General features: G+C 62.8%; 1 protein-coding gene across 1 annotated transcript in view; it reads right to left on the bottom strand.

Moving 5' to 3' along the window:
• Positions 1-503: 503 nt before the first annotated feature.
• Prex1 (phosphatidylinositol-3,4,5-trisphosphate dependent Rac exchange factor 1) overlaps positions 504-22,126 on the bottom strand; it is a 136,552-nt gene continuing 114,929 nt past the window's right edge. The window contains exons 21-40 of the mRNA XM_046432975.2: positions 21,629-21,740; positions 21,179-21,366; positions 20,824-20,985; positions 20,031-20,241; positions 19,122-19,395; positions 16,558-16,764; positions 15,133-15,221; positions 14,098-14,180; positions 13,924-14,014; positions 11,990-12,118; positions 10,548-10,589; positions 9,429-9,649; positions 8,002-8,101; positions 6,345-6,488; positions 6,140-6,254; positions 5,131-5,197; positions 4,174-4,346; positions 2,924-3,026; positions 2,648-2,715; positions 504-1,331 (exon numbers count right to left, since the gene is read on the bottom strand). Of these exons, the coding sequence (XP_046288931.1) occupies positions 1,289-1,331; positions 2,648-2,715; positions 2,924-3,026; positions 4,174-4,346; positions 5,131-5,197; positions 6,140-6,254; positions 6,345-6,488; positions 8,002-8,101; positions 9,429-9,649; positions 10,548-10,589; positions 11,990-12,118; positions 13,924-14,014; positions 14,098-14,180; positions 15,133-15,221; positions 16,558-16,764; positions 19,122-19,395; positions 20,031-20,241; positions 20,824-20,985; positions 21,179-21,366; positions 21,629-21,740 (2,622 nt within the window). The 3' untranslated portion in view covers positions 504-1,288. The remainder of the gene's footprint in view (positions 1,332-2,647; positions 2,716-2,923; positions 3,027-4,173; positions 4,347-5,130; positions 5,198-6,139; positions 6,255-6,344; positions 6,489-8,001; positions 8,102-9,428; positions 9,650-10,547; positions 10,590-11,989; positions 12,119-13,923; positions 14,015-14,097; positions 14,181-15,132; positions 15,222-16,557; positions 16,765-19,121; positions 19,396-20,030; positions 20,242-20,823; positions 20,986-21,178; positions 21,367-21,628; positions 21,741-22,126) is intronic.

Genomic DNA, 22,126 nt, shown 5'->3' with positions numbered 1-22,126 from the left:
AAGATGTGGCCACAAAGCCACCTCTTGTGGGCCTGTGCACGGTGACAAGAGGGGGTGGCCTCTGGGGACGGTGGGGACCAGGGTGCCCAGTAGCAGCCCACACCCACTCTCCCAGCAGCCAGGGTGGCGAGAGTGACAAGACACCCCCTCCTCCCCGTGCTCCCCGCAGATGCTGACGCCAGGGATGGTCTGCTGAGGGTCCTCTGTGGGTCCCTCTGCCCATAAGGGCAGTGGCTTCAAAGTCCCAGACGCCCTGCTCTGAGAAGTTAACATCAAAAAAATAAAGTCCACCCGAGGTGCCACGCAGTGTCCTGCGCAGGAGGCCGCTCGGTGGCCCCCGGCTCACCGCCTCCCTCCGCAGCTCTGCCACCTCTCAAGCCCTTGCAGCCACCATCTAGAAAGTTCTAACCCCGAGTCAACGCTGGAGAAGCAGGGTGGGCAGCAGGCACCTGTGGAGACCCAGACACCCTGCAACCCCAACTCTAAAACAGAGGACATACTAGTGTTCTTAAAATTTTCAATAATTTAGTTTTTCTTTTTTAGTAGAACTGGATAAAACTGCAATACTACCTCACGTTGGTCCCTGTTAGACAATATGCCTTTCTTTGAAACTTAAAATGTCAAATATATAATTATACAACCTTAGAAAAAAATCTCGAAGACGGCAACGACAACAAAAAATAAAATAAAACACCAGAGACGTCACGCCATATAAATAAGTCCGAGTGTGTCTCGGCCCAGGGCTGGCGGCTCCAGTTCCGATGGCGGTGAGTGACGTCATTAGCTGGTGTGGCTCTTGCGTGTCCTCCGGTGGCAGGAGCTGCACCTGTCCCTCTGTCCTTCCTGGCCGAGGCCGGGTGCCCTGAGTCCACCGAGCTGGTTAGTAAGGTTAGGTGTGCGCAGGAAGCTCGGGCGGAGACGGTGCGGGCCCTGGGATGTGGCCTGGAGGGAGCCCGGGTTCAAAGTGCAGTGGCGCCATCCCGAGGGAGCTGTCCGCAGGCCTCCCGGGGCAGCACCTTGACACTGTCCCTAGGACTGGGGTGGAGTCCGGAGCCTGGCTGCACCGTGAGCTCTGCAAGCCCTGGCGCCCGGTGCCCAGGGTGGAGAATGTGCGGCCCAGGGTGGTGGGCAGTCACGGCCGAGTGGGCCTGTCCCCACAGCAGTGCAGGGGGCTGGCCAGGGACAGCTGGGCAGGAGCCTTGGGCCCTCTTTGCTGCCTGTGGCATGGCCTGCTGGGTCCCCTCACTCCGCGGCTCTGTGGGTGCTGCTGAGCGGTGACACGTGATGTTCAGAGGTCTCCGTCCACTGGAGGCTGGCAGAGGCGGTAGAGGCTGGTGGGAGCAGGAGAGAGAGGATGAGTGGGACCCCGAGGCCCTTCAGCATTCCCCCGCCACTTTGTTGACGGTATGGGCGATTCACACCCAGAGGACACCACTTGGCAGGAATCATGAGACGGAGCGTGAACACATAGACATGCCACACCTTCCCCAGCTGCCCGGTCCCCTCCCGGGCCACATCTGTCCCCCAGAGGCCGGTGGGTGTTTACAGACACAGGCGTGTCTTTGGAGCAGACCCGTGTGTTCAGATATGGGGGTGGGGGGCGTGGGGTCCCTTCTGCACCTGCGGCCACTAGCGACACCCGGTCTCTGCCGGAGCTCCTCCCTCCACTGATCCCGGGACCCAGAGGCAGAAGGGTGCAGAGAGGGCTCCGAGCCGAGCCTGCACCTGAGGCGGGGCGGCTGCTGGCTCTCCAGCAGGACAGGAGGTCAGATGGCCCACGAGGAGTCCTGACCACGGAGCGGGAGCAACGGGCAGCAGGCCACCGCAGGACGGGAAAGCCAGGCCCCAGAGGGCTCAGGGGACAGGGCTGGGCCTGGGTTCAGCGGCTCTGCCATCTCCTAGCTAAGTGACCTTGGACAAGATGCTTAACTTCCCTGGGCCTCAGCACCCCCACCTGCCAGCTGGGGACCACAGCAGGACCTTGCTCTGAGCATAGCTGTTTGGGTCAAATGGGTCCCCATGGGAAGATGGGCCGGGAACCTGGGGCAGGGAACCGCCCAAAAACCATTAGGAAAACAGCTGAGGGTGACGAGCACGTGTGGGACCCTGGGGTACCACCGAGGCCCGCAAGGACTGCAGCACCACCAAGGGCAGTGGCCTGGCCCGACCACGTGCCGGGGCCACGGAAGACAGCGTCCCTGGGGGAGTGGCCCCAGGGCGTGCGGGGACACTGCACGACTTTAGCGGTAATCAAGCTGTTTCAAGATGAGAAGCTATTTAACACCGTGGGCAGACGTGGGGAAGGAACTGGGCACGGTGGGCGGGAGACAGGGTCTGGCCCAGTGAGCCCAGGTCCCAGGGGCTGCAGAGGGCTCAGTGCCACCGAGAGACGGCGGGGTGGAGGACGGGAGGGCAGACTGGCCGCAAGGTGCTGACCAGGTCCCCCCAGCAGCCACCCGCGGCTCACTTAGGACCTTTAGGGACCCTTTCCAGGGCTCCAGGAGAAGCAGGTCCTCGTGAGGTTACAGATTGAGCCAGACTCGTCTCTCCCAAAGCAGGGTCCTCAAAAGCCAGATGGGGCCCTGGCAGAGCCCAGGGGTCTGCCAGGCTGAAGGCCCCCAGAGGAGACGGGGCAGGGGCCACTCACCGCGGTGCACCCTGGGGCATCTGATCCTTGACTCGGAGGTTTTTGGCCAGAATCTCTACTCTGGGGCCCTGGAAGGAGAGAGTGTCAGCCTGGGACCCTGGAGGAGTTGGGACAGGCAGGGACACCTGGCTGCGGGTGGGGTCCCTGGAAGCTGTCGCCCTCGGGCTCCCAGGTGGGCTAGGTCTGGGCTGAGGGCGCACAGGCCCAGGAGGCCTCCCCCACCGCAGGGAGCAAGCAGCTCCCCTGGGCCCAGCCCGGAGCGCCGCCGAGGCCCACCTGCTTCCGCATGATGTCCGTCGCCTGCATGATGCACTTGGGCAGCAGCCCGTGGCTCCGCGCCAGGATAGCCGCCTGCTCCAGGGACACGCTCAGGGTGCTCCTGCGGGTGGGAGAGGGCGTGGGCAGCGGCTCCCACAGCCAGGCCCCACCTCCAGTGCCGTCACCCCGTGTGGCCGCGCTGCCCACCTCCGCCCTGCGTCCTCTCCGGGCTGACCTCCCCCACCTGCCCTCCTCCTGGCAGCTGCCACCCCTCGGCAGGTCACTGCTGCCAGGCAGGGCCTGGGGGCTCTCAGTGAGCTGAGGGCTGACCGAGGGGACTCCTCCAGCCTGGCCTCTGCTCAGTGGCCCCCAGCACAGCCACGTGGCTCAGACCCTATCAAGTCAGAACCGGCTCGGCACCAGGCCTGCGGCTGGAACCCCACCCTGCGCCCTTCACTCCGGGACCCTGGACAGACGGGTCCATCTCTGCACACCCCATTTCCTGAGAATCAAGACAAATGTGTCATTGACGTGGGGACCAGAAAGAGGGCTGTCCCTCTGCAGGACACTGCAGGACACTGAGAGCACCTGGCCCCACCACTAGATGCCAGTCCCCAGACACTGCCAATGTCCCCTGGGGAGCAAAACTGCCCCTGGCTGAGAGCCCCAGAATGGGCCCTTCCACACCAGCTCAGCTGGGAGGAAATGAGCCCCTGGGTGCAGACACCTCGGCAGTGCCCAGCTCGCAGGGCGCCCTCCTCCCTTGATGGGACACGACTGGACGCCCACCCGTCAGGTACCTATCAGTGCTGGACACTGGGCTAGGTGGTGGGCTACGGCAGAGAGTGACATGGCCCCTGACCTCACGGGACCCTGCCTAGGGGTGGCGGGCAGCAAACAGAGGCCCTGGTGAGCGGGAGGCACTTAAGTGGGGGGACGAGGGGGCCTGGAAGGGCCCACTGGAGAGGGGCGGTCTTCCTCCCTGGGGCCAGCACAAGGGCAGGGGACAGAAGAGAGAAGTGTCCAGCAAGGCCAGGAGACCAGCGCAGCCCGAGGAGGTGTGCAACCCCGTTCCTCGCGAACGGCAGGCTCAGGAGCCCGGCACCCGGCTCCAGGACAACCACAGTCCTGCCACCCTCCACTGCTGCCGCATCTCACAGCAACCTGCGGCCAGAGCGCCAAGGCCCTGCCCAGGGCCGGCAAGCAGTGGAGGACCAGGCCTTGGGCCCAGCCACCCTGACCCCGAGGCCCAGCCCTCCCCAGCCTACCTCTGCATGCCGGTGCCACACAGGGCCATCTGACAGGCCCCCAGGCGGTAGCAGAGCTCCGAGGAGACAGGGATGAGGCTGGCACCCAAGCTCCCACCGGCCCCAGGTTTGGGGTGCACCAAGGACTTCATGAGGCGGCAGAGCTCATCCAGGGCGTTGATGGGGCGGATCAGCTGCAAGGCGTGGGACAGATATAATGGGGACGCTCGGGGCACAGCCGAGGGCATCTGGCCTGCCTCCCCATCTCCTCCTCATCCAGAGGTCCCTACACCTGTCCCCCCAGCGCCCTCTCCAAGGTTTCCATGACCTCTGCTCAAGAGCAATCTGTGGCTCCCCGCTACCCTGCAGCTGGCGTTCGGTGTTCGCCCCGTACTTCAGGTCTCACCCCCCGGCCTGGCCTCTTCCCTGCCCAGGGCGTCCTCCAGACCCCTCCCGAGGAGGAGCCCTCCCTGCTGTCCCAGACCCCCAGCCACCGCGTGGAGGTAAAGGTGGCTCAGTCTTCCTGTGCCATGGCGAGATCCCGCCGGCCACACATCCCACAGCGCGGTGCCCAGCATCTCCCAGGGCAGCTTCCAGCCCCAAGGCCAGAACGCCAAGCCGGGGTGAGGCCTGCACAAGCCAGGAAGGCCGGCCACAGACCCTGAAGAGCAGGGGCCAACAGGCCGGTGGCCCGGGAAGCCCCGCCCAGCACAGGCCAGCCTGTGGGGAGGAGCCCCCAGGAGGCCTCACACCTGTCCACTTCTCAAAACAGCTGGAAGCCTCCGTGGTTCTCAGGAGATCTCTTGATCTCTAAGTGCCCACAAACAATGTGAAGGAAAAGAGGACCTGGGTCCACCCGGCGAGGGTCCACCTCTCTGACCCGCAGTCACCACGGGAGCAGAGAGAGCAGACCACCAGTGAGCAGAAACCACCTGGGGACCCCGGGGCCCCGCCCAGCCCAGCTGCAGGGGGACGCACCTGGTCTATCTTCACGGCGGTGGTGCTGGCGTCCGTGGGCAGGTTAGACCGCTCCAGGTAAAACGCCCTGAGGGAGAGAGAGGCTGAGAGGGGCCACCCCGCCACAGCTGCAGGGCCATGGTCTCCCAGGAGGAATCCCTGTGCCCCAGAGGAGGCCACCCTCAGGGCTCCTCTGACAGCCCCCAGCTGCAGGGCACCCCCCCCCCCCAGTGCTGTCCTCAACTGCCCCCTCCCTGCTGCCGCCCAGACCCGCTCTTCCTCCCTGAGCCCCGTCCCCGCCTGGCCCTGGGCGCCGCTCACTGAGTCGCAGAGGTTCCTCTAAAGGGCCAACCCATGGGCATCTAGGCCTTGGGAACCAGGCGGTCTCCACTGGGCCATGGAAGGGAGTAGAAGCCACAGGTGAAAGACGAGCTTGTGGAGCAGGTGGATGACAGCAAATGGCAAACCAGGCCCCAGGGGAGGAGGCCCTGACACTGGACCTGCCATCTCCTAATTCTCAGCCACCCTTTGTCACCAAGGCAGGACTCGGAGGGCCACAGTTGAGGCTGCTGGGGACGTGGGAGCTGCTCCCCTGGACACGTGCTTACTCCCAGCAAAATCTGTTCCCTCCACTCCTCCCTGCAGGTGTGACCAGGACAGAGGCCCAGGGGCCACGCCCCTCTCAAGGCCCATGAATCTCAGCGCCCATCTCAGCTCCGGTCCCCACGCAGAGTGGACAGGCAGCTCTGCTCAGCAGAAAGGACCTGCTTTGAAGCCAGACTGTTGGCTGTGTGACCGTGGGCACACTGTGTATGCCCCTGGGTCTCAGTTTCCTCATCTGGAAAATGAGTTAGCATGGCCTACTGTGCGCACTGCCATCGGACTCTCATGCAAAGGCCCCGCACAGAGCAGGTGCCCCAGAAAGGGGCGTCTGGCCCACTCCTCCCACGGAGGGCCTGCCCGGCACTGCTGTGTCCACGCCCTGTGGCAGCTCTCTGAACCCTGCCCCAGCGCAGCCCCAGGCACACACCTGAGCTTGCGGTAGTACTGCTGGACCTTCTCCAGGGACTGGGCATTGACCTCCTGCTGCAGGTCCTCTGCTGCCTGGCTGCCCGCAGGAGGCGGCCCCTCCACGTTCTCCAGCGCTGAAGGGAGAGGAGGGAGGGCAGGGGCTGGGTCCCCAGTGCTTGGTGGCCTTGGCTCGGCCCCTGGGGTCCCCCACAGCCGCAGCTCACCTTTCGTGAAAAGCACGGGGTGCAGGCGGAGGCTGGCCCCGCTCTCCAGGCGGGAGGGCAGCTTGGAGAAGTGGTCGCTGTCGAGGTAGAAGACCACCCTCAGCGCCTGCCGGCCGCCCTCGATGTGGTAGGAGACGTTGGTGTCTGCAGAGGACAAGGCCACACGGGCTCACCGCAGGGCCCCGCCCCCGCTACGGGAGCTTCGGCTCTCCCTTCCCCAGGCGCCAGAGTGACACCCAGTGCCTCCCTGTCCCCCCACTCCAGAGGGATAACCCCAGACCCCCTTCTTCCCAGCCTCAGGTGGCACCCTGGGACTTGCATGTCCACTCACGCCAGAGTCGCATCCCGTGACCCCCGTTCCCCGAGCCTAGAGAGCGCCTCAGAGAGCCCCACCCCGCGGAGCCGCCTGTGACCTGCCTCTGGGACACCCTCCACAGCTGCTGGTTGCCACTGCTTTATTCTTGGCCCCGACACCGACTGCCCAGCAGGGGAGCCAGCCGGGGTCTTCAGAGCCCTACGGGTGCTCCTCTCACCCTTTGCCCTGTCACTCAGGGCCCCACCTGGCAAAAGCTGCCCTCCAACAGGACCTGCATCTCGTTCACCCCCATGAGGAGGAGCTGCGGGCCAGGGGGGGCAGAGTGCAGCCCTGGGGACCCCTGCTGCGCCTGCAGGTGTCACTGGTGGACCAGGGCTTCTCCCGGGGCCCAGGTCGGCCCACGACAGGCAGCACCACAGCCAACTCAAACTGGCCCCTGTGCAGCAGTCTGCGTCCTCTGCAGGGACGGTTCTGCCCCAAGGAGGTCAGAGCTGGTCCTTGAAGAGGAGGACGGGTGTTCCCGAGAGCCCAGACACGCGGCCCAGACACACAGCAATTTCAAGGGGGTGGCACTTGGGAAAAAGCTGTCTCGGGGGGCTTTTTATGAAGTGAAGTGAAAGAGCACCGATCTAGAGAGCAGCCCTAGGCCCATGAGCTCTGGAGTCCTGGGGACAGCACGTGGCACACGGGCGCCCTGCTCCACCCCCGAGTTCCCGAGGAGGGAGGTCTGGGCGGGGTCCCCAGGGCCCAGCAGAGCCACGCTGGAAGCACACACAGGGTTCTCGGCCTCCGCGGGAGGTCACCTGCGCTCCCCCGGGACCCCTGCCCAGGCCCCACCTGACCCACAGCAGCCAGCGACTGGGATCGGCATCTCTGATGCCCCCAGGTGACCCCAGGGAGAGACCACGGGGAGGGCAGAAGCTGTGGCCCAGAGCCCGTCTCTGGCTGGCAAGTACCGGGTGCTCCCTGCTGCGGACGTGTCTGGGTGGTGCGAGTGGGTGGGCAGGGGGTGGGCAGGGGGTGGGCAGGGCAGAGGGAGGAAGACAGGACCAAGGAACCTCAGGTAATCAGGCCTTAGTCCCTAAGAATCTTAATTCTTCCCGCAAAGAGGGGCGAGTCTAGGGTGGGATCTGAATGACAATCGCTCGTGGGTCTTTTAAGGGTGCTGGGGCAGCTGGGTTGATGGGGAAGACCCCTTCCACGTGTGCTGCGGTTCAGCTCTGAGACTCCAGCTGGGGTGTGAGGCTCGGGCAGCTGGCCTGCAAGCAGGGGAGGCCAGGTGGCCCCCGCGCTCCTGCCGCCTCAGCGTCCTGACACCCACCGTGCGGGGGAGTCACTCACTGGCCACGTAGTTCTCATCCAGCTGCTTGAAGGAGAAGCTGACGTTGTCCAGCTCCGACAGGGTCACCCAGATGTCCTCCAGCATGGTGCGCTCCTCCTTCTGCAAGAAGACACAGGAGGGACCTCGGGTGCCACCCACCCCAAGCTTTCCCTGGACAAGCTGGGGTCCGAATCTAGGCCACGTGCTACACAGTGGGCTCCTCCCACTGGTCCTGCGTGTGCTCTGCCTTCAGCTTGTCCTGCACCCCAGGGTCAGAACCCATCTCGCTCTGACTTGCTGAGCGGCCCTTCCCTGGACCAACGGTCACTGACAACCATTCCAAAGCTAACCCACCACCCCTCCCTGCCCCTCCAGCAGGCCCCACCCACCCGATTCTCTCTCCCCTTGCCCCATACACAGCCATGACCAAGCCCTGAGACCCACCATCAAAACACGCTCCAGAGCCCCCCAACTTCCCAGCCACCACTCCAGGGGGTCCATGTCCCAGGAGGACCCCACAGTTCCCCCTTACCCTCCCCCAAACAACCCCCCTCTCCCCGTGCTATCACCTTTGTCTAACCTGAACCCACATCCCACCTCTCACCTGCCTCCAACCGGTGAGCCTCCTGCCCAGAGCGAGGCCCAGCCCTGCAGGCCCAGCCCGCGCACCTCACCACCCACCGCCTCCCTGCTCCTGGGCCACACTGCCTCCGTGGGGACCTGAGCACAGCTGCTCCCTCTGCCCCACGCTGTTCCTCAGGCCATCTGTCTACTGGCTCAAAGGTCACGGCTTCAACACGGCCAGCTCTGACCACAGATTCCCAAGAACGCCATGGCCTCCACTTCCCTGCCTCTCCCCCCAGCCTTCCATTCTGTCTTCTCATCTGCCTCCCCAGCTGGAAGGTGAGCTGTAGACCCCAGCAGTCTGGTGCCTCGCAACATCAGAGACCAAACGGACAGGGACTAGCATCTGGCTCTAAGACATGAGGGCTGGTGTCCGGGCAGCCTTTCTGAGTCCAGTGAGAGCAGACGTCTGCCCAGCAGAGGGCGCTCCGAGGCCACACTTCCCACCAGCCAGCGGCTGGGCCTTGGCCACCAGAGCCAACCAGCACTACAGGTATTTGTCCTGGGGACTGTTGTAGGACACTGACGAGCATCTCTGGCCTCCACACACCAAGTGCCAGAGACACTACTCCTGGATCTTTCAATTGCTATAACTAAAAATGTCTCCAGATGTTGCCAGTGTCCCCTGGGGCAAAACCGCCTAGTCTACGCCATGTCTTTTACTTATGTGTGTCTCCCGCCCACCAGGACGTAAGGCCCCAGTTCCTAACAGCGGTACATGGTAGGTGCTCAATAAACACCTGCTGTGTGAACAGCGGGGCCATGGGAGCCAACTGCAGGGGACACAGGCTGAGGGGCCTCCCGTCCTCCTCTGCCCACTCACCACTGCGGCTGGCGCCAGCAGGGACTGGCAGTGCAGCAGGACCCCGGTGGCGGCCACCTGCTCCAGCCACTTGCGGCTGGCGTCCCGGCTGCTCTCCTCGTACTCGCCGTTGTTGTTGTAGCGGTAGCTGAGGGCCGCCAGCAGCTGCTCGGAGAAGGTGCACACCGCGGCCACCAGGGCCTGGCAGAAGATGGCGTCCCTGCGCAGCTGGAGCTCGGTGTCTGTGATGGACCGACAGGCCTCTGGGCAGGTGCTGGCAGCAGGCTGCACCACCCCTGGCCCCGAGCCCCCCACAGACCCTGCATGGGGCAAACTGGCCAAAAGTTCACTTGGGCCAAAAGCCAGGTCCACAAAACTCCCCCTCCGTGAGCAAGCCACTTCACCCAAAAGCTGCTGCTCCCCCGACCAAGCAGGTGGGCCTGTGGGTTCCCGGCCACTATCCAGGCCCGTCCCTGGTCATCTCTCTGGGATGCAGCACTTCTCGGCCCGGCCGGCTGTGTGCCAGTGGTGCGGCTGTGCCACCGAGCTCCACCAGCGCTTTTGAGAACGGGGTTCTCCTGCTGCCCGGCCCCTCCACCGCCTGGCCCCGCCCCTCCACCACCCCGCCCCACCTGAGGCAAAGAGGCTGCAGGTCTCAGCTGCTGAGAGGAATTACCCTCAACGTCTGGCCAGCTGGGTGCAGCTGCCTATTTTGACCTGGATCCTCCCTTGACTACAAGTTTCTGGGAAGAAGGGAGGGACAAAGGTGGACAAACGCAGCCCACCCCACCTGCAGCTCAGGCCTCTGCTGGGTCTGGAGCCTACTGACAAGCAGCCTCCCTCGCCCTCCGTCCTCTATCCTGTGTCCTCGTCAATAGTCACCCAGGTAGCAGGTGGCCCAAGACAGGGCTCCCAGCTCCAGGGACTGAGACTTGTCCCTTGGACACAAGGTGCAAGTCTTAGAGGGGCAGGAGGCCAAAGTATCGCCTTCCCCAGTGCAGATCCTGAGGGGCCAAGAAAAAGTCACCCTGGCCACAGAAAAGGCCTCCCCAGGCTGTCCTCATGGACGCCCACAGCCAGGCGGGCCTCGCTGGGTACCCCTGGGCCCATGCACTCACGGCTGCCCCTCAAAGCCCTCACCTGTGCACTTCAGCAAGGCCAGGAGCAGCTGGTTCTTCCCATCTGAAGGAGGAGGGAGAGGAGGAGGAGGCTAAGGGGGGCTGGCAGGTGACAGCAGAGCTGGCCCAGCCCCGTGCCTGAGCCTCACAGAGGGCCAGTGCTAAGGCTGCCCAGGGGCAGTGTTTACTGAAGGGTGGCAGGTCCCCATCAAGCAGAGACGACAGCTTGCACTTCTATCTCTGGAGCCAGAGTCGCTGCACACACACACAGGTACACACGCACACACAGTACACACGTTTGTGATACACCCACTCACACCAGCAGAGACTGAGTGCACACAAGTACAAACACACACCCAAGCTTGGCCATCCTGGACAGCACGGCTGCCCTCAGGAGAAGGCCCTCCCTCCTCAGACGCCTGCCAGCAGGCGGCTCTCCTTCAGAGGTGCCCTGGGGCCAGAAGGAAAGATGGATAAGGAAAGTCTAAGGAAAGATGGACAAGGAAAGTCTAAGTCCTGATGCAGTCACTTGAGGTACCGTCTTCCCTAGGATGTCAGCCAGAGCAGGTGCCAGTGGCTGAGCGTGCCCCCTCAGGCAGGGCACTAAGTGCTGATGGGTACTGACTGGTTTATCCTCCTGACCCACAGGGGCAGGCGGGAGCACTGGGAGCTGCTGCACACGCAGAAGTGGGGGCCAGAGAAGGCAAGGGTGTGGAGGTCGCATGGCCACAGGTGTGTGGCCTGGGATTCAAGCCCTGGCCAGCTGGTCACAAAGCCCACACAACTGCAGATTTGTAAACAGAACAGCTCAGGGCCAACAGAGATGCCAGCTCAGAGGTGGCTTCTCCTTGGGGCCACGCCCCAGTCCTTCACCTCCTGCTTTCCCAGTCCAAGGTCCCGCGCCTGGGTCCTCTAACCCAGGAAACCCATATTCAAATACCAACAAGGACGGGGGCGGGGGCCACATGAGAGGTGTGGCATAGATGCCAGGCTGCAGGGAACTGGAGAGCACCCCTCGCCACCCCAGAGGGCAGCCACCACTCATCTCCTGCCCCAGTGAGCATGGGACGGCTGGCCTGCTGCCACCTAGAGCAGCCAGGGGAAATCCTGCTTCCCAGCGAGACCTGACCAGACACTGGGCGCCCATCCTTCTGCGGCCCCCACCTGCCAGCTTGCAGCCTCCGTGATAAACAAACGACTGAACCGAGCCCCTTTGGAAGCCATGAGGAACAAGCTCAGCTCTGCAGCCTGCGAGACGGGCTCAGCACCATGGGCACTGGGTCAAGGGTCCACAGCCCGGGCTGGCCAAGGGAGGTCACTCAGCTGACAGCGTGCAGCCACTCCTCTTCCCCTTCCCTGAGCACACAGGGCAGGGGGCACAGAGGTGGGCCCCACCAGGACCCTGCTGCATTCCAGACCCAGCCAAAGGCCACAGACCCCCCATGACCCTCCCTGCCCACAGACCTTCCACGTATCTCTGGATGTTGTCCACCAGGGTCTTGATGGAGCTGGGCAGGTTCCAGGGGTCCTCCTGGATGCTGATCTGGATCAAGCTCCGGCCACGGACCATACACTCTTCTTTCTGTTTGAACTCTGGGGCAGGAAAGCGGCATGAGGGCCAGGGAAGGGGCTGAGGTGGCTTTGGAGAACAGTGGTACAAAAGCCCATGCCCTGTCACCAGATTCCAAAGCTTATAACCTAGATCCAGGGAGCAGCAGGCTCTAGGATGTAATCCAGGCCTTGGAGAACAAATACATGGTAAGCGTGCTACCACTTCACATGCCATTCCCATCGCAGACATCACTGATCCATCTCAGCACCCTTCCTGCTAGTCGGGGGCCAGGATCCACAGCCACAGACAATCCAGTGGAGGCAGCACCAATCAATCACAGCAGTCTTTGCCCCCAGATCTGGACCCTATAGCCACAGAAGCCTTCTTCTCAGGTACCAGGTCTCCATGCCACAACCAACTAAGCAGGCACATGAGTTGTGACCTAGTTCTAACCCTTCCCTATACAGAGGAGGAAGCCCAGGCAAGTCACTTGCCTAAAGTCACACTGGGTAATGGGAGAACTGGGACCTGAATGTGGCCCTAACAGGGCCAAAGGCCAGGCAGACGCAGGTCCCTGTTCCCTTGGCCTCTTCCCGGGTCTCTGAGGTCTTTGTGGCTTGGGGCCCTCTCTGCTGTTTCTTCCTGAGGTACACCCCTGGACAGGGGATTGACACAGCAGGAGGGACAGCTGAGCAGACCCGATGCTCCCCTGGAGGCAGAGGCTGTCCGCATTCCCATCTGCACACAGCTGGGAGCCCCCGAGGTCAGCAGTGTCCCATCCTGCTCAGGGTCACCAGCACCCAGCACAAGGCCTGGCACAAGCTGGCTCTAGGGAACTATTTACCTGCTACATAGCTGCACAGATGGACTGGCAGCTGGGGACGGACAGATGGTGAGGGGGGGTTAGTGGGACGAAAGGCAGGAGGACATAAGAAATGTCAATTCTTTTCATCTCAATCATTGCAGAGGAAAGTCTCAGTTTGGTGCTGGTGAGGCCTGAACGCTTCTCTCACTCACACAGCCCTCTCCTGAAGAGCAGCAGAGGCCCCGGGCAGGGAGCAATGCCCACCTGACCGCAGTGGGATGACACTGTGGCTTTCCCATTAAGTTGATCACTGTGGCTTATCATTAATATATGGCCTACCACACGGGCTCTTCCTATGGGGGCATTTTAATAAGATCCTTTTAAAATTCAATTTCCAAAAGGAAGATACCTTTTCAAAACCTATTTGCTCATTCACTTAGGTACTGGGGAATTGGACCACCAGCCCTTTACCACTGAGCTACATCCCCAGTCCTTTTTTTTTCCTTTGAGACAGAGTTTTGCTAAATTACCAAGGCTGATCTCAAGCTTGAGATCCTCCTGCCTCAGCCTCCTGAGTCACTAGGATCACAGGCCTGCACCACCATACCCCACAGGAGATGCCATTAACAAAACAAAAGTCACATCAATAATAAACTCCGCAGCAAATTCACATGGCTGCAAAGTGTGATGAGGGGAGCAGATCCCCGTGGGCGTGACAGACAGGAAGTGCACTCCAGGCTGTCCCTTGTGTCACAAATGGGCAGGCCCAGGGGACCCAGGGACCAACCCCAGGACACCAACCGTCCCTGTAGAGAGCCAGGTCAGGCTTTGCAGCTCCTGCAGCTTCTACCACACAGACCTAGTTGTTTGGCTTTTATGAAGCTTTAAAAATAAAACAAGGATGGCAGTGGAGACAGATTCTGAGCGAAAGCAGGCTGTGGGCTGACGTGGCCCAGGAGTCTGCCGGCCTGGACCAGCCAGAGCCACGCAGCAGGGCTGTGTGCCACAGCGTCCACCCTGCTCCCACCGGGCGCCCCTCACCTTGGAGACTGTGCTCCATGGGGAAATGCCTGGTCTCCTCGAACGCCCTGCCCATCACCGGCCCCTTGAGCAGCGTGTTGATGGCGTCCACCTGGAGACAAGAAGCCCCTAGTGAGTGTGGCTGCCCGGGGGCTTCGAGGACCCAGGGCCACACCAGGCTGGGACAAGGCCGACCTGGTTGAAGAGGTGCTCCAGGCAGCCATGGAGCTTGTCCTGCTTGTCCGATGGGATGCGCATGTCACAGGGCAGCTCGTCCCCTGGCAGGAGACAGAGCGTGGCTGTCAGTCCCAGCCCCACGGAGTCACGGCCCCTGTTCCAGTGAAGTCAGCTGCCACTGAACCCCTCTGGGGACATATTTCAATGGCCTGATCTTCTGTCATGAGTCATGAGAGCCAGCCACACAGTCCGCCTTCCTGGGCCTTCTTTTCTTCTGCCACATGATGGGGGCAAGTTTTTATGTACAGAAGTCCTCTGGCAGGACACAGCAGTAACGGGGTGCAGGGGGGATGGCCTGGGCAGCAGGAGGCTGTGGCTGAGGGTGGGAGGGACCCGCCACCTCAGCCTGTCTCTTGTCTTTCTAATAATGGCCCATGTGGACGTGTGACCTATTTATGCACAAAGTGTACTTTCTAAGTCTGAGTGAATGAGACTAAAATTAAAACGCAGCAACGTCAGGCTTCAGGAAGCGCTGCAGACACAGCATGACCTCATCTGATCATCCACCTGTCCGTCCAGCTGCCCGCCAGCCACCGCCATGTCCCTCCGCATACACATGCCCTTGCCGACGGCATCCAAGTACCATCGGTGGGCACACCTGGGAGCACGACGGGTTTGGATTCGAGTTCACTGGCTTCTTTAAACCTTCCTGTGCTATCTGGACTTTGGGTTGGTGCATGGTCATTCCTATGGGCCCCCTTGGTTCCAGGGGTCTGTGGGTCCTCAGAGCACCCACCACCCACACATCCCATGCAACCACAGGCCATGGTGCACGACCGCACCGAGGTCTCTATCCGCTCTGTGTTGGGATCTTAGCTTTGCTAAGTTCCAGCACCTGGTAGGTGAGAGGTGCTTGACTAAGTACCTGCCAAACCAGCAGACAGAAGGAGGCTCCATGAGATTCAAAGCAACGAACTCCAAACAACGGAACAGAGCAGGAGGACACCCGCTAACCAACCCGCCAGGACCCTCCCCGCTGGGTGGCCCACTCACCGGACCCCATCTCGTCGCTGCCCAGGTAGGAGCTGTTGCTTCTCACACTGGTGTAGGACAGGACCGAGTCCCGGTTGCTGTTGCACTCGCTGTGTCGGGCGAGACGGCCAGTCACCCTCCGCTCGCACCCCTGGCCCCGCACCCAGACCCGCTCCAGAGCACGGTCAAACCCCAGCCCAGGGACAACCAGCCGGGGGTCTTTCAGGTCCGCAGGGGGGAAGCGCTTCACGGCCCAGCACAGAAACAGAGAGGAGAGTTGCTTCCACTCAGCTGTCACCACTGTCCAAGGTCCCCAGTGCTCCCGAGTGCCTGGCTCTTCTTAGGGACAACCCTGACTCTGGGCACAACCCACCACTCACCTGACCAAAAGGAACTCAAGGAATCAGGAGCAACTGCTCCACAATTCCACCCCACGCTCTTTGACAATTCAATGAAAAACCAGAGGAACAGGAACTTCAGAAGGAAAACCCAGAGACGAGAGGGACCTTGGCCTCGGAGCTCTGAGGACAGCACACAGGCAGCCAGAACGACCCGGTTACAGACCCCAGGAAACCGGGCACAAAGACCAGGCAGGTCCCATGGGGACAAGAGGAGCATTCGCTGGCCGCATCCCTGCAGCCCTGGGCTTTGCCCACCAGAGGGAGTCTGGCTGCCTCGACTCCTTCTGGCTGCAGCTGAAGGTGACAAGGCCCTTCTCAGGGGGTCCGGGGCTCATTAGGCTGAGATAAGAAATTACCAGCAGCCAGCGCAGAGTTAGCACAGGGAACTGAGTTCTAATCTATTTAACCCGCTAATTAAAGCCCCACTGATCTTGTTACAATTAATCTAACCAGTGGCAAGACAGCTCACGGCCTCTCAGAAGAAAAATAAAACAGACTTATTCCTCAGATCAAGTGAAAATAAATCGCATTCATGTAAAAACTACATTTTTTGTAGTGCTGGGGACTGAACCCCGGGGGTGCTCTACCATTAAGGTGCACCCCCAGCCCTAACTACCTACCTACCTACCTACCTACCTATCATCTACTTATTTTGAGACAGAGCCTCACTAAGTTGGCCAGGCTGGCCTTGAACTTGGGATCCTCCTGCCTCGGCCTCCCCAGCTCTGGGATTACAGGCGTGCATCCCTATGCCCGGCAGAAACCACAGGTCTTAAACCAAGTCTGAAGCACACCGTGTGGGCAGATCAGCCCTCTCCTCTGCACTGGGACACGTATGGCTGAAAGGGTGGCGTCTACCAGGCCAGGCAGAAGCGCCAGCCTGGGCAGGGAGCTGGGTGGGCTCTCTGGGATGCACCTGGGGCGGGTCTCAGGGCCAGACCACTGCATTCCACAAAACGTCCATGGTCCCAACTTCCGCATGGTCAGAGGCTCACTGTCCTGCTGGCCGTCCCACCAAGCCCTGGGCCACCCATACCATGCCCACCTGTAGGAGTCGCGGTAGCTCATGGTGTCGTGGCCCGAGTCCTCCTGGTCTTCCTCAGACACCTTGAAGCACACTTTCTTGATGCCCCCATGGTCGGTCCTGTCCATCTCGCTTTCCTCGCTGACCAGTGAGGAGGAGGAGGCCTCCTCAGCCAGGGGCGGGTCACAGGCCTCGCCAGGGGTGGGCTCCGTGATGGTGGACAGCAGCCTGCAGGGCAAGGGCTCCAGGTAAAGGCCCAGGCCCCAGCTTCACCAGCTGTGACCTTTGATCCTGCACAGGGAGCTGCCCAGGGTTTTGTGTCCCACCCCCTTGGAAAGCCCACCACAACTGCGCAGCCGCCCGCGGCCCTGCCGGGGTGAGAGCGCAGGTTCACGCCTTCTGGCGGCTCCCGGCCTGGCTCTGCTCATGGGCTGGGGCTCTGCACACGGCCCAGAGGGCATGGCTTCCAGACGGCAGGCCGCAGGGCCTCGGACACCCCTGGGCTCTGCCACCACGGACAAGAGCACCAGGGACAGATGGCAGGTAAACACGTACACAGCTCAGCACAAGGAAAAGTCATTCAAAAGGCAGTTCCTGCCCAGGCCGCAGCCCCTTCAAACCCTAACGCCACCACCTCCTGTATGAGAGGCCTGAGGCAAACCGTTCATGAGACTCGACCTGCAAAGCGGGATGGTGTCACAGGAGCCTCAAGGCTGGGAGGTGGGGACCGACACGCCACGCGTTAGACACAGTGCTGGGCCTCGCAGGCGACCCACAAGCCCGGGCTAGCCACCATCCCGCCTCTCACGAGATCAGGGTCACAACTGGCCCCGCTCTGCAGGTGAGGAAACCGAGGTCAGAGAGGCAGCCTGAGGTCACACGGCCAACAGGCCAGGAGTAAAGCTCAGGCCTTGGGCTCCTGAGTCTGCAGCCGTGTCCTCTACAGAGAAGTCCCCACCCATGAGGCAGAGGGCGTGACAGGACCTCAGGAGCCTGCAGCAGGGGCAGCAACACGAGGGGTCCACCTGTCGCTGCAGCCCCCCCTCCCAGCCCTGAGGATTAAGAGAGCCTCGAGAACAAGTCACCCTGTCCATCCCCCTTGTGACTCTAGCACAGGGCTTTTCAGCCTCTGATCTCCCCCAGGGGCAATGTGCCTTACAGGGGGCAATGTGCCTTGCAGGGGACACTGGACGCCGTCTTGAGAAGGTCTGGGTTGTCATCACAGGGGCAAGGGGTTCTAGGGCCTCTGGGGGATGGAGGTTGGTGACGCTGCCACCCACCCACAGTGCCCAGGGCGGCCCCACAACACAGAATGACCCACCCAAAATGCCAATAGGCTCCAGGGATACGCCCTGTCTTAAGGTGACCATGTGCCTCTCACTATGCAGAACGGAATCAGCAGTTACTTAGCCCCCTTAGTACCCAGTCCCTGCTCAAGTGTCCCTGACACTCTCAAAATCGTCCCCTCCAGGCGGGTCATGTACTGCTTCATCTCCTTGAGGGCCACATCCAGGAGGGCCCCAGCCCCATCCAGAGGCTGCTTCTGGTGGCTGGTCTCCAGGGTCCTAATGGCTATGTCCTGCCTCCTCCCTGACATGTTTGCTGAAGAAAGGGGTCACTTTCATGCAGAATGGCCCACCTCTGGCCTGCCCATCCCGGAGGTGCCATCAACCCTGCTCTGCCCCACTCTGCTGCCCTGCAGACACTCAGTGCCCACCCTTGGCACAGGGGGTGCTGCATGCACCCTGCTGTGTCACAGCAAGGGGGACCTCAGGTCCAGCTGTCTATCTTCCTGGGATGTTAAAAGAACAAAGATCCCAAGGCTTTCACCAGGTGCTTCGGCCTCCCTGAGGAGGCTGCAGCACTCACTGCTCTGCTGGAAGGGTACTATGGCCCCCAGGGGCATCTGGCAATGTCCGTAGACACTCTGGGTTGTCACCTTGGGAGTAGGAGTGCCCCTGGCATCTGATGAGCCAAGCCCATTGTGTACAGGACAGCTCCCCTCAACAAGTTCACTCCCGTGCTGTGGAGTGAGGCCGAGGGCCCCGCCTCCCCGCGGCCCCGCCTCCCCGCGGCCCCGCCTCCCCGCGGCCCCGCCTCCCCGCGGCCCCGCCTCCCCGCGGCCCCGCCTCCCCGCGGCCCCGCCTCCCCGCGGCCCCGCCTCCCCGCGGCCCCGCCTCCCCGCGGCCCCGCCTCCCCGCGGCCCCGCCTCCCCGCGGCCCCGCCTCCCCGCGGCCCCGCCTCCCCGCGGCCCCGCCTCCCCGCGGCCCCGCCTCCCCGCGGCCCCGCCTCCCCGCGGCCCCGCCTCCCCGCGGCCCCGCCTCCCCGCGGCCCCGCCTCCCCGCGGCCCCGCCTCCCCGCGGCCCCGCCTCCCCGCGGCCCCGCCTCCCCGCGGCCCCGCCTCCCCGCGGCCCCGCCTCCCCGCGGCCCCGCCTCCCCGCGGCCCCGCCTCCCCGCGGCCCCGCCTCCCCGCGGCCCCGCCTCCCCGCGGCCCCGCCTCCCCGCGGCCCCGCCTCCCCGCGGCCCCGCCTCCCCGCGGCCCCGCCTCCCCGCGGCCCCGCCTCCCCGCGCGCGGCAGGGCTCACCTGTTGATCTGGGTGACGTACTGCTTCATCTCCTTGAGGGCCACATCCAGCTTGGTGAAGAGCTGCAGGTAGGCGTCCTGCACCTCACGGTCCTCCTGCTTCAACAGGAAGCTCAGGCCCCGGTCCTCCGGGCCCAGGGCCCCGCTGGGGGGCCCGAGGCTGTCGTTGAGAGCCTGGCCGTCGGGGTCCCCGTCCACAGCAGGCAGGCACTTCCAGGACGGGGCGGCCATGGTGGTGATGCAGTGCTGGGTGTAGGACATGGGGTTCAGGTGGCCTGCGGGGGAGGGGGGCGGGCGGGAGGTCAGCGGAAAGCAGACCCACTCCCAGAACTCCGGGAGAGGGAACTTCCCTGCCAGAACTTTCTTTTTCTTTTCCTTTTTTGGCGGTACCAGGGATGGAACTGAGCGCCTCGTGAGGCCAGGCCAATGCTCTACCACTGAGTTCTACCTCAGCCTTTTAAAAACAATTTTTTTTTAATTTGGGGACAGGGTCTCACTAAGTTCCAATGCTGTACTCAAACTCTGCGATCCTTTGCCTCAGTTTCCCCATTAGCTGGGATCACAGGTGCACGCCATAGCACCTGACTGCCCTTTTCAGAATCTTGATCCACTAAGTTACCTCAAGAAGACAGTTTCAGTTTGATGCCAATACACCTTTAACCACGGTTGGCTTTTCCTGTCTGGAAATGCAGACATGGTGGCTGGCACACCAGCAGCCATACTCTACCATGAGGCACCCTGAAAGTTAGAGACCCCTTCTAGAGATGGTGATGCAGAAAGATAGAAGGGCCTGGACTCCTAATGACCACGGAGCCACATTGCAGCCTGGACTGTCGGCCCCCAGACACTGTTCTGTTTAGGTACCGTAGTGTGAGCCTAAGCACCACCTCTAACAGACACCAGCAGGTACCTTGCTCAGGGTCAAGGCCGATGAGGGAGGGCTTGCGTCCGAAGCGAATGCTGAAGGACCTGCCCACCGAGGGGGTGGTCTTGGGGTAGGACACCTCCATGAGGTTGACGTGGCAGTTGGTGGGGCAGAAGTCCAGGCCGCACAGGGGGTGGGGCTCTAGGGCTGCCTGCTTGAAGGCGGGGCTGACCCGGCTCCTCAGCTGAGCTGCAAACTGAGAGCAGAGGGGCACGGACCGTGAGCGGGGACCCGGGATTCTGGGCCACCCCTAGGAAGCAGGGCCTCCGAATGGGAAGCACTGCCCCCACACTGTCCCTCCTGGGCCGGGCAGAGGCCGGGGCACGGAGGCCTCAGGACTTAGGTGCACCCACTTCTCCACGTCAGCTGCTGCACCTAAGCTGGCCTCAAGGAACCGTCTCTTCTGGCTCAGTTCTGAGGTTCAGGCAGGGCTGCCTTCCCCCCAACAGGGACTAGGACAGGGCCAGCAAGAGCTCCCTCTGATAGTGCTAAAGCCAGAGCTATGAGGGCCACCACCTCACGGCCTGAGTGTGAAGCCACGTGGGGAACAAAGCCGAGGGACGGAGAGCGGCCATACTCCTGCAATAGTGTCATATCCGATTGAAAGCCTGGATACAACCATGCCTGAAGTTCACCTCTGCACTCTTCAGTGACAGAAACCCATGAAATTTCCTGTTTGTTTAAGCAAAGTTGGACTGGAGTTTGACACTGACGAAAAAATACCCCAGGTGAGGTCCCACGCCTGGCAGCCAGCGGTGGACCTGTGGGGCGTAGCTACCTTCTGGTAGCAGGCGATCCTCCGGCCGATGCTCTCCAGCTTGGTGTCACAGATGTTGCGGAACTCGAAGTGGGGCATGGTCACGATGGCGCTGCTCCTGGCCATGAGCCGTCCGCAGTTCTGCACGAAGGCGCTGTCCTCCGCAGCGAAGGCCTCCAGGACCTGCAGAAGCAGCAGTGGCCGCTGAGCACCCGCTGAGCCGGGAGGGTCCGGGCTCTACCAGCACCCCAGGTCAGGTCCGCTGCAGCCATGTTGCAGACTCAGGCTAAGGGACAAGTCGCCTCCTCTGCCCATGGCCACCAGGTGCAGGGACAGGGACTGGACCTCGGGCTCCAGGAGGGCCCCTGCCCAGGACCTTGGCGGCGAGGCCGAAGCAGCCGCGGGGCTCCACGATCCTCTCCAGCACGTGGCACTTGACGCCGGCCGTGCTCACGTACTCGTACACCACGCCGTGCTCCAGGCTCACGTTGTCCACCGTCAGGCTGACCACCGGCCCGTCCTCGCGCAGGCTCAGCTGTGGGCCCAGGGACAGCAGGGGCCAGGCTGGAAGCCAGGGGGCAGGCGACACTGAGGAGGGCGCCGCGCCACGCAGCCAAGCCCTGGCACCCGCACGGGACGGGAGCCTCAACCCAAGGGCGGCCGGAGCCCGTTCCAAGGCGCTGGCTGCCTCTGCTGCCTGCTGCCGTCCACCCCGCCCTGGAAGAGCCTGCCCACCTGCCCCCACACCCAGTCCCACAGGTGGGCAGGACACTGGCACAGAAGAGGACACCCACCCTGTCCCTGTCGCGCCCCCGCCTCCCCCTACCAGAGTCTGGCTGGTCGTCCTCCAGGGCCCCCGTGTCCTCTCCGGGGGTCTCCTGGCTGGCTCGCGCCTCCTGGGCGTCCTCGTGGGTGTGGTAGATCCAGTGGTAGAGGCCCTGGGAGGAGCCGCTGTGAGAGGGACCGCCAGGGAGGAGGGGACGGGGCCAAGGGGCCACCCGCTCAGCTCTGGGCCGGTTAGGGACACTGCCTTAAAGGAGCCTCCCAGATGTCCCTGGAGCTCCCAAGGCCCCCGGGAACGCCCCTCGGCCTGGATGGCGCCCGCCCCACCACTGCCAGGGGAGGGAGCCTTGGAAAGTGCCAGCACCCGTGTCCCCAGGCCAAGTCACAGTCTGGCCATGGACACCTAGACAGACAGCAGAGGGGGTGGACGATGCCACCCTGCCTAGAGCCCCCGTCCCTATCCCAGAGCTGGGGACCCAGGTGGGGGTGGGGGCAGTCCTCTGGTGCCCTGGGCAGAGCCCCCTGTGCTGCCCGCACGTCT

The sequence above is a fragment of the Marmota monax genome, unplaced genomic scaffold (assembly GCF_021218885.2).
Source record: "Marmota monax isolate L192 unplaced genomic scaffold, Marmota_monax_Labrador192_F-V1.1 WCK01_AAM20220418_F8-fsc00014, whole genome shotgun sequence".
Lineage (NCBI taxonomy): Eukaryota > Metazoa > Chordata > Mammalia > Rodentia > Sciuridae > Marmota > Marmota monax.
This window is presented reverse-complemented; position numbering and strand designations above follow the sequence as displayed.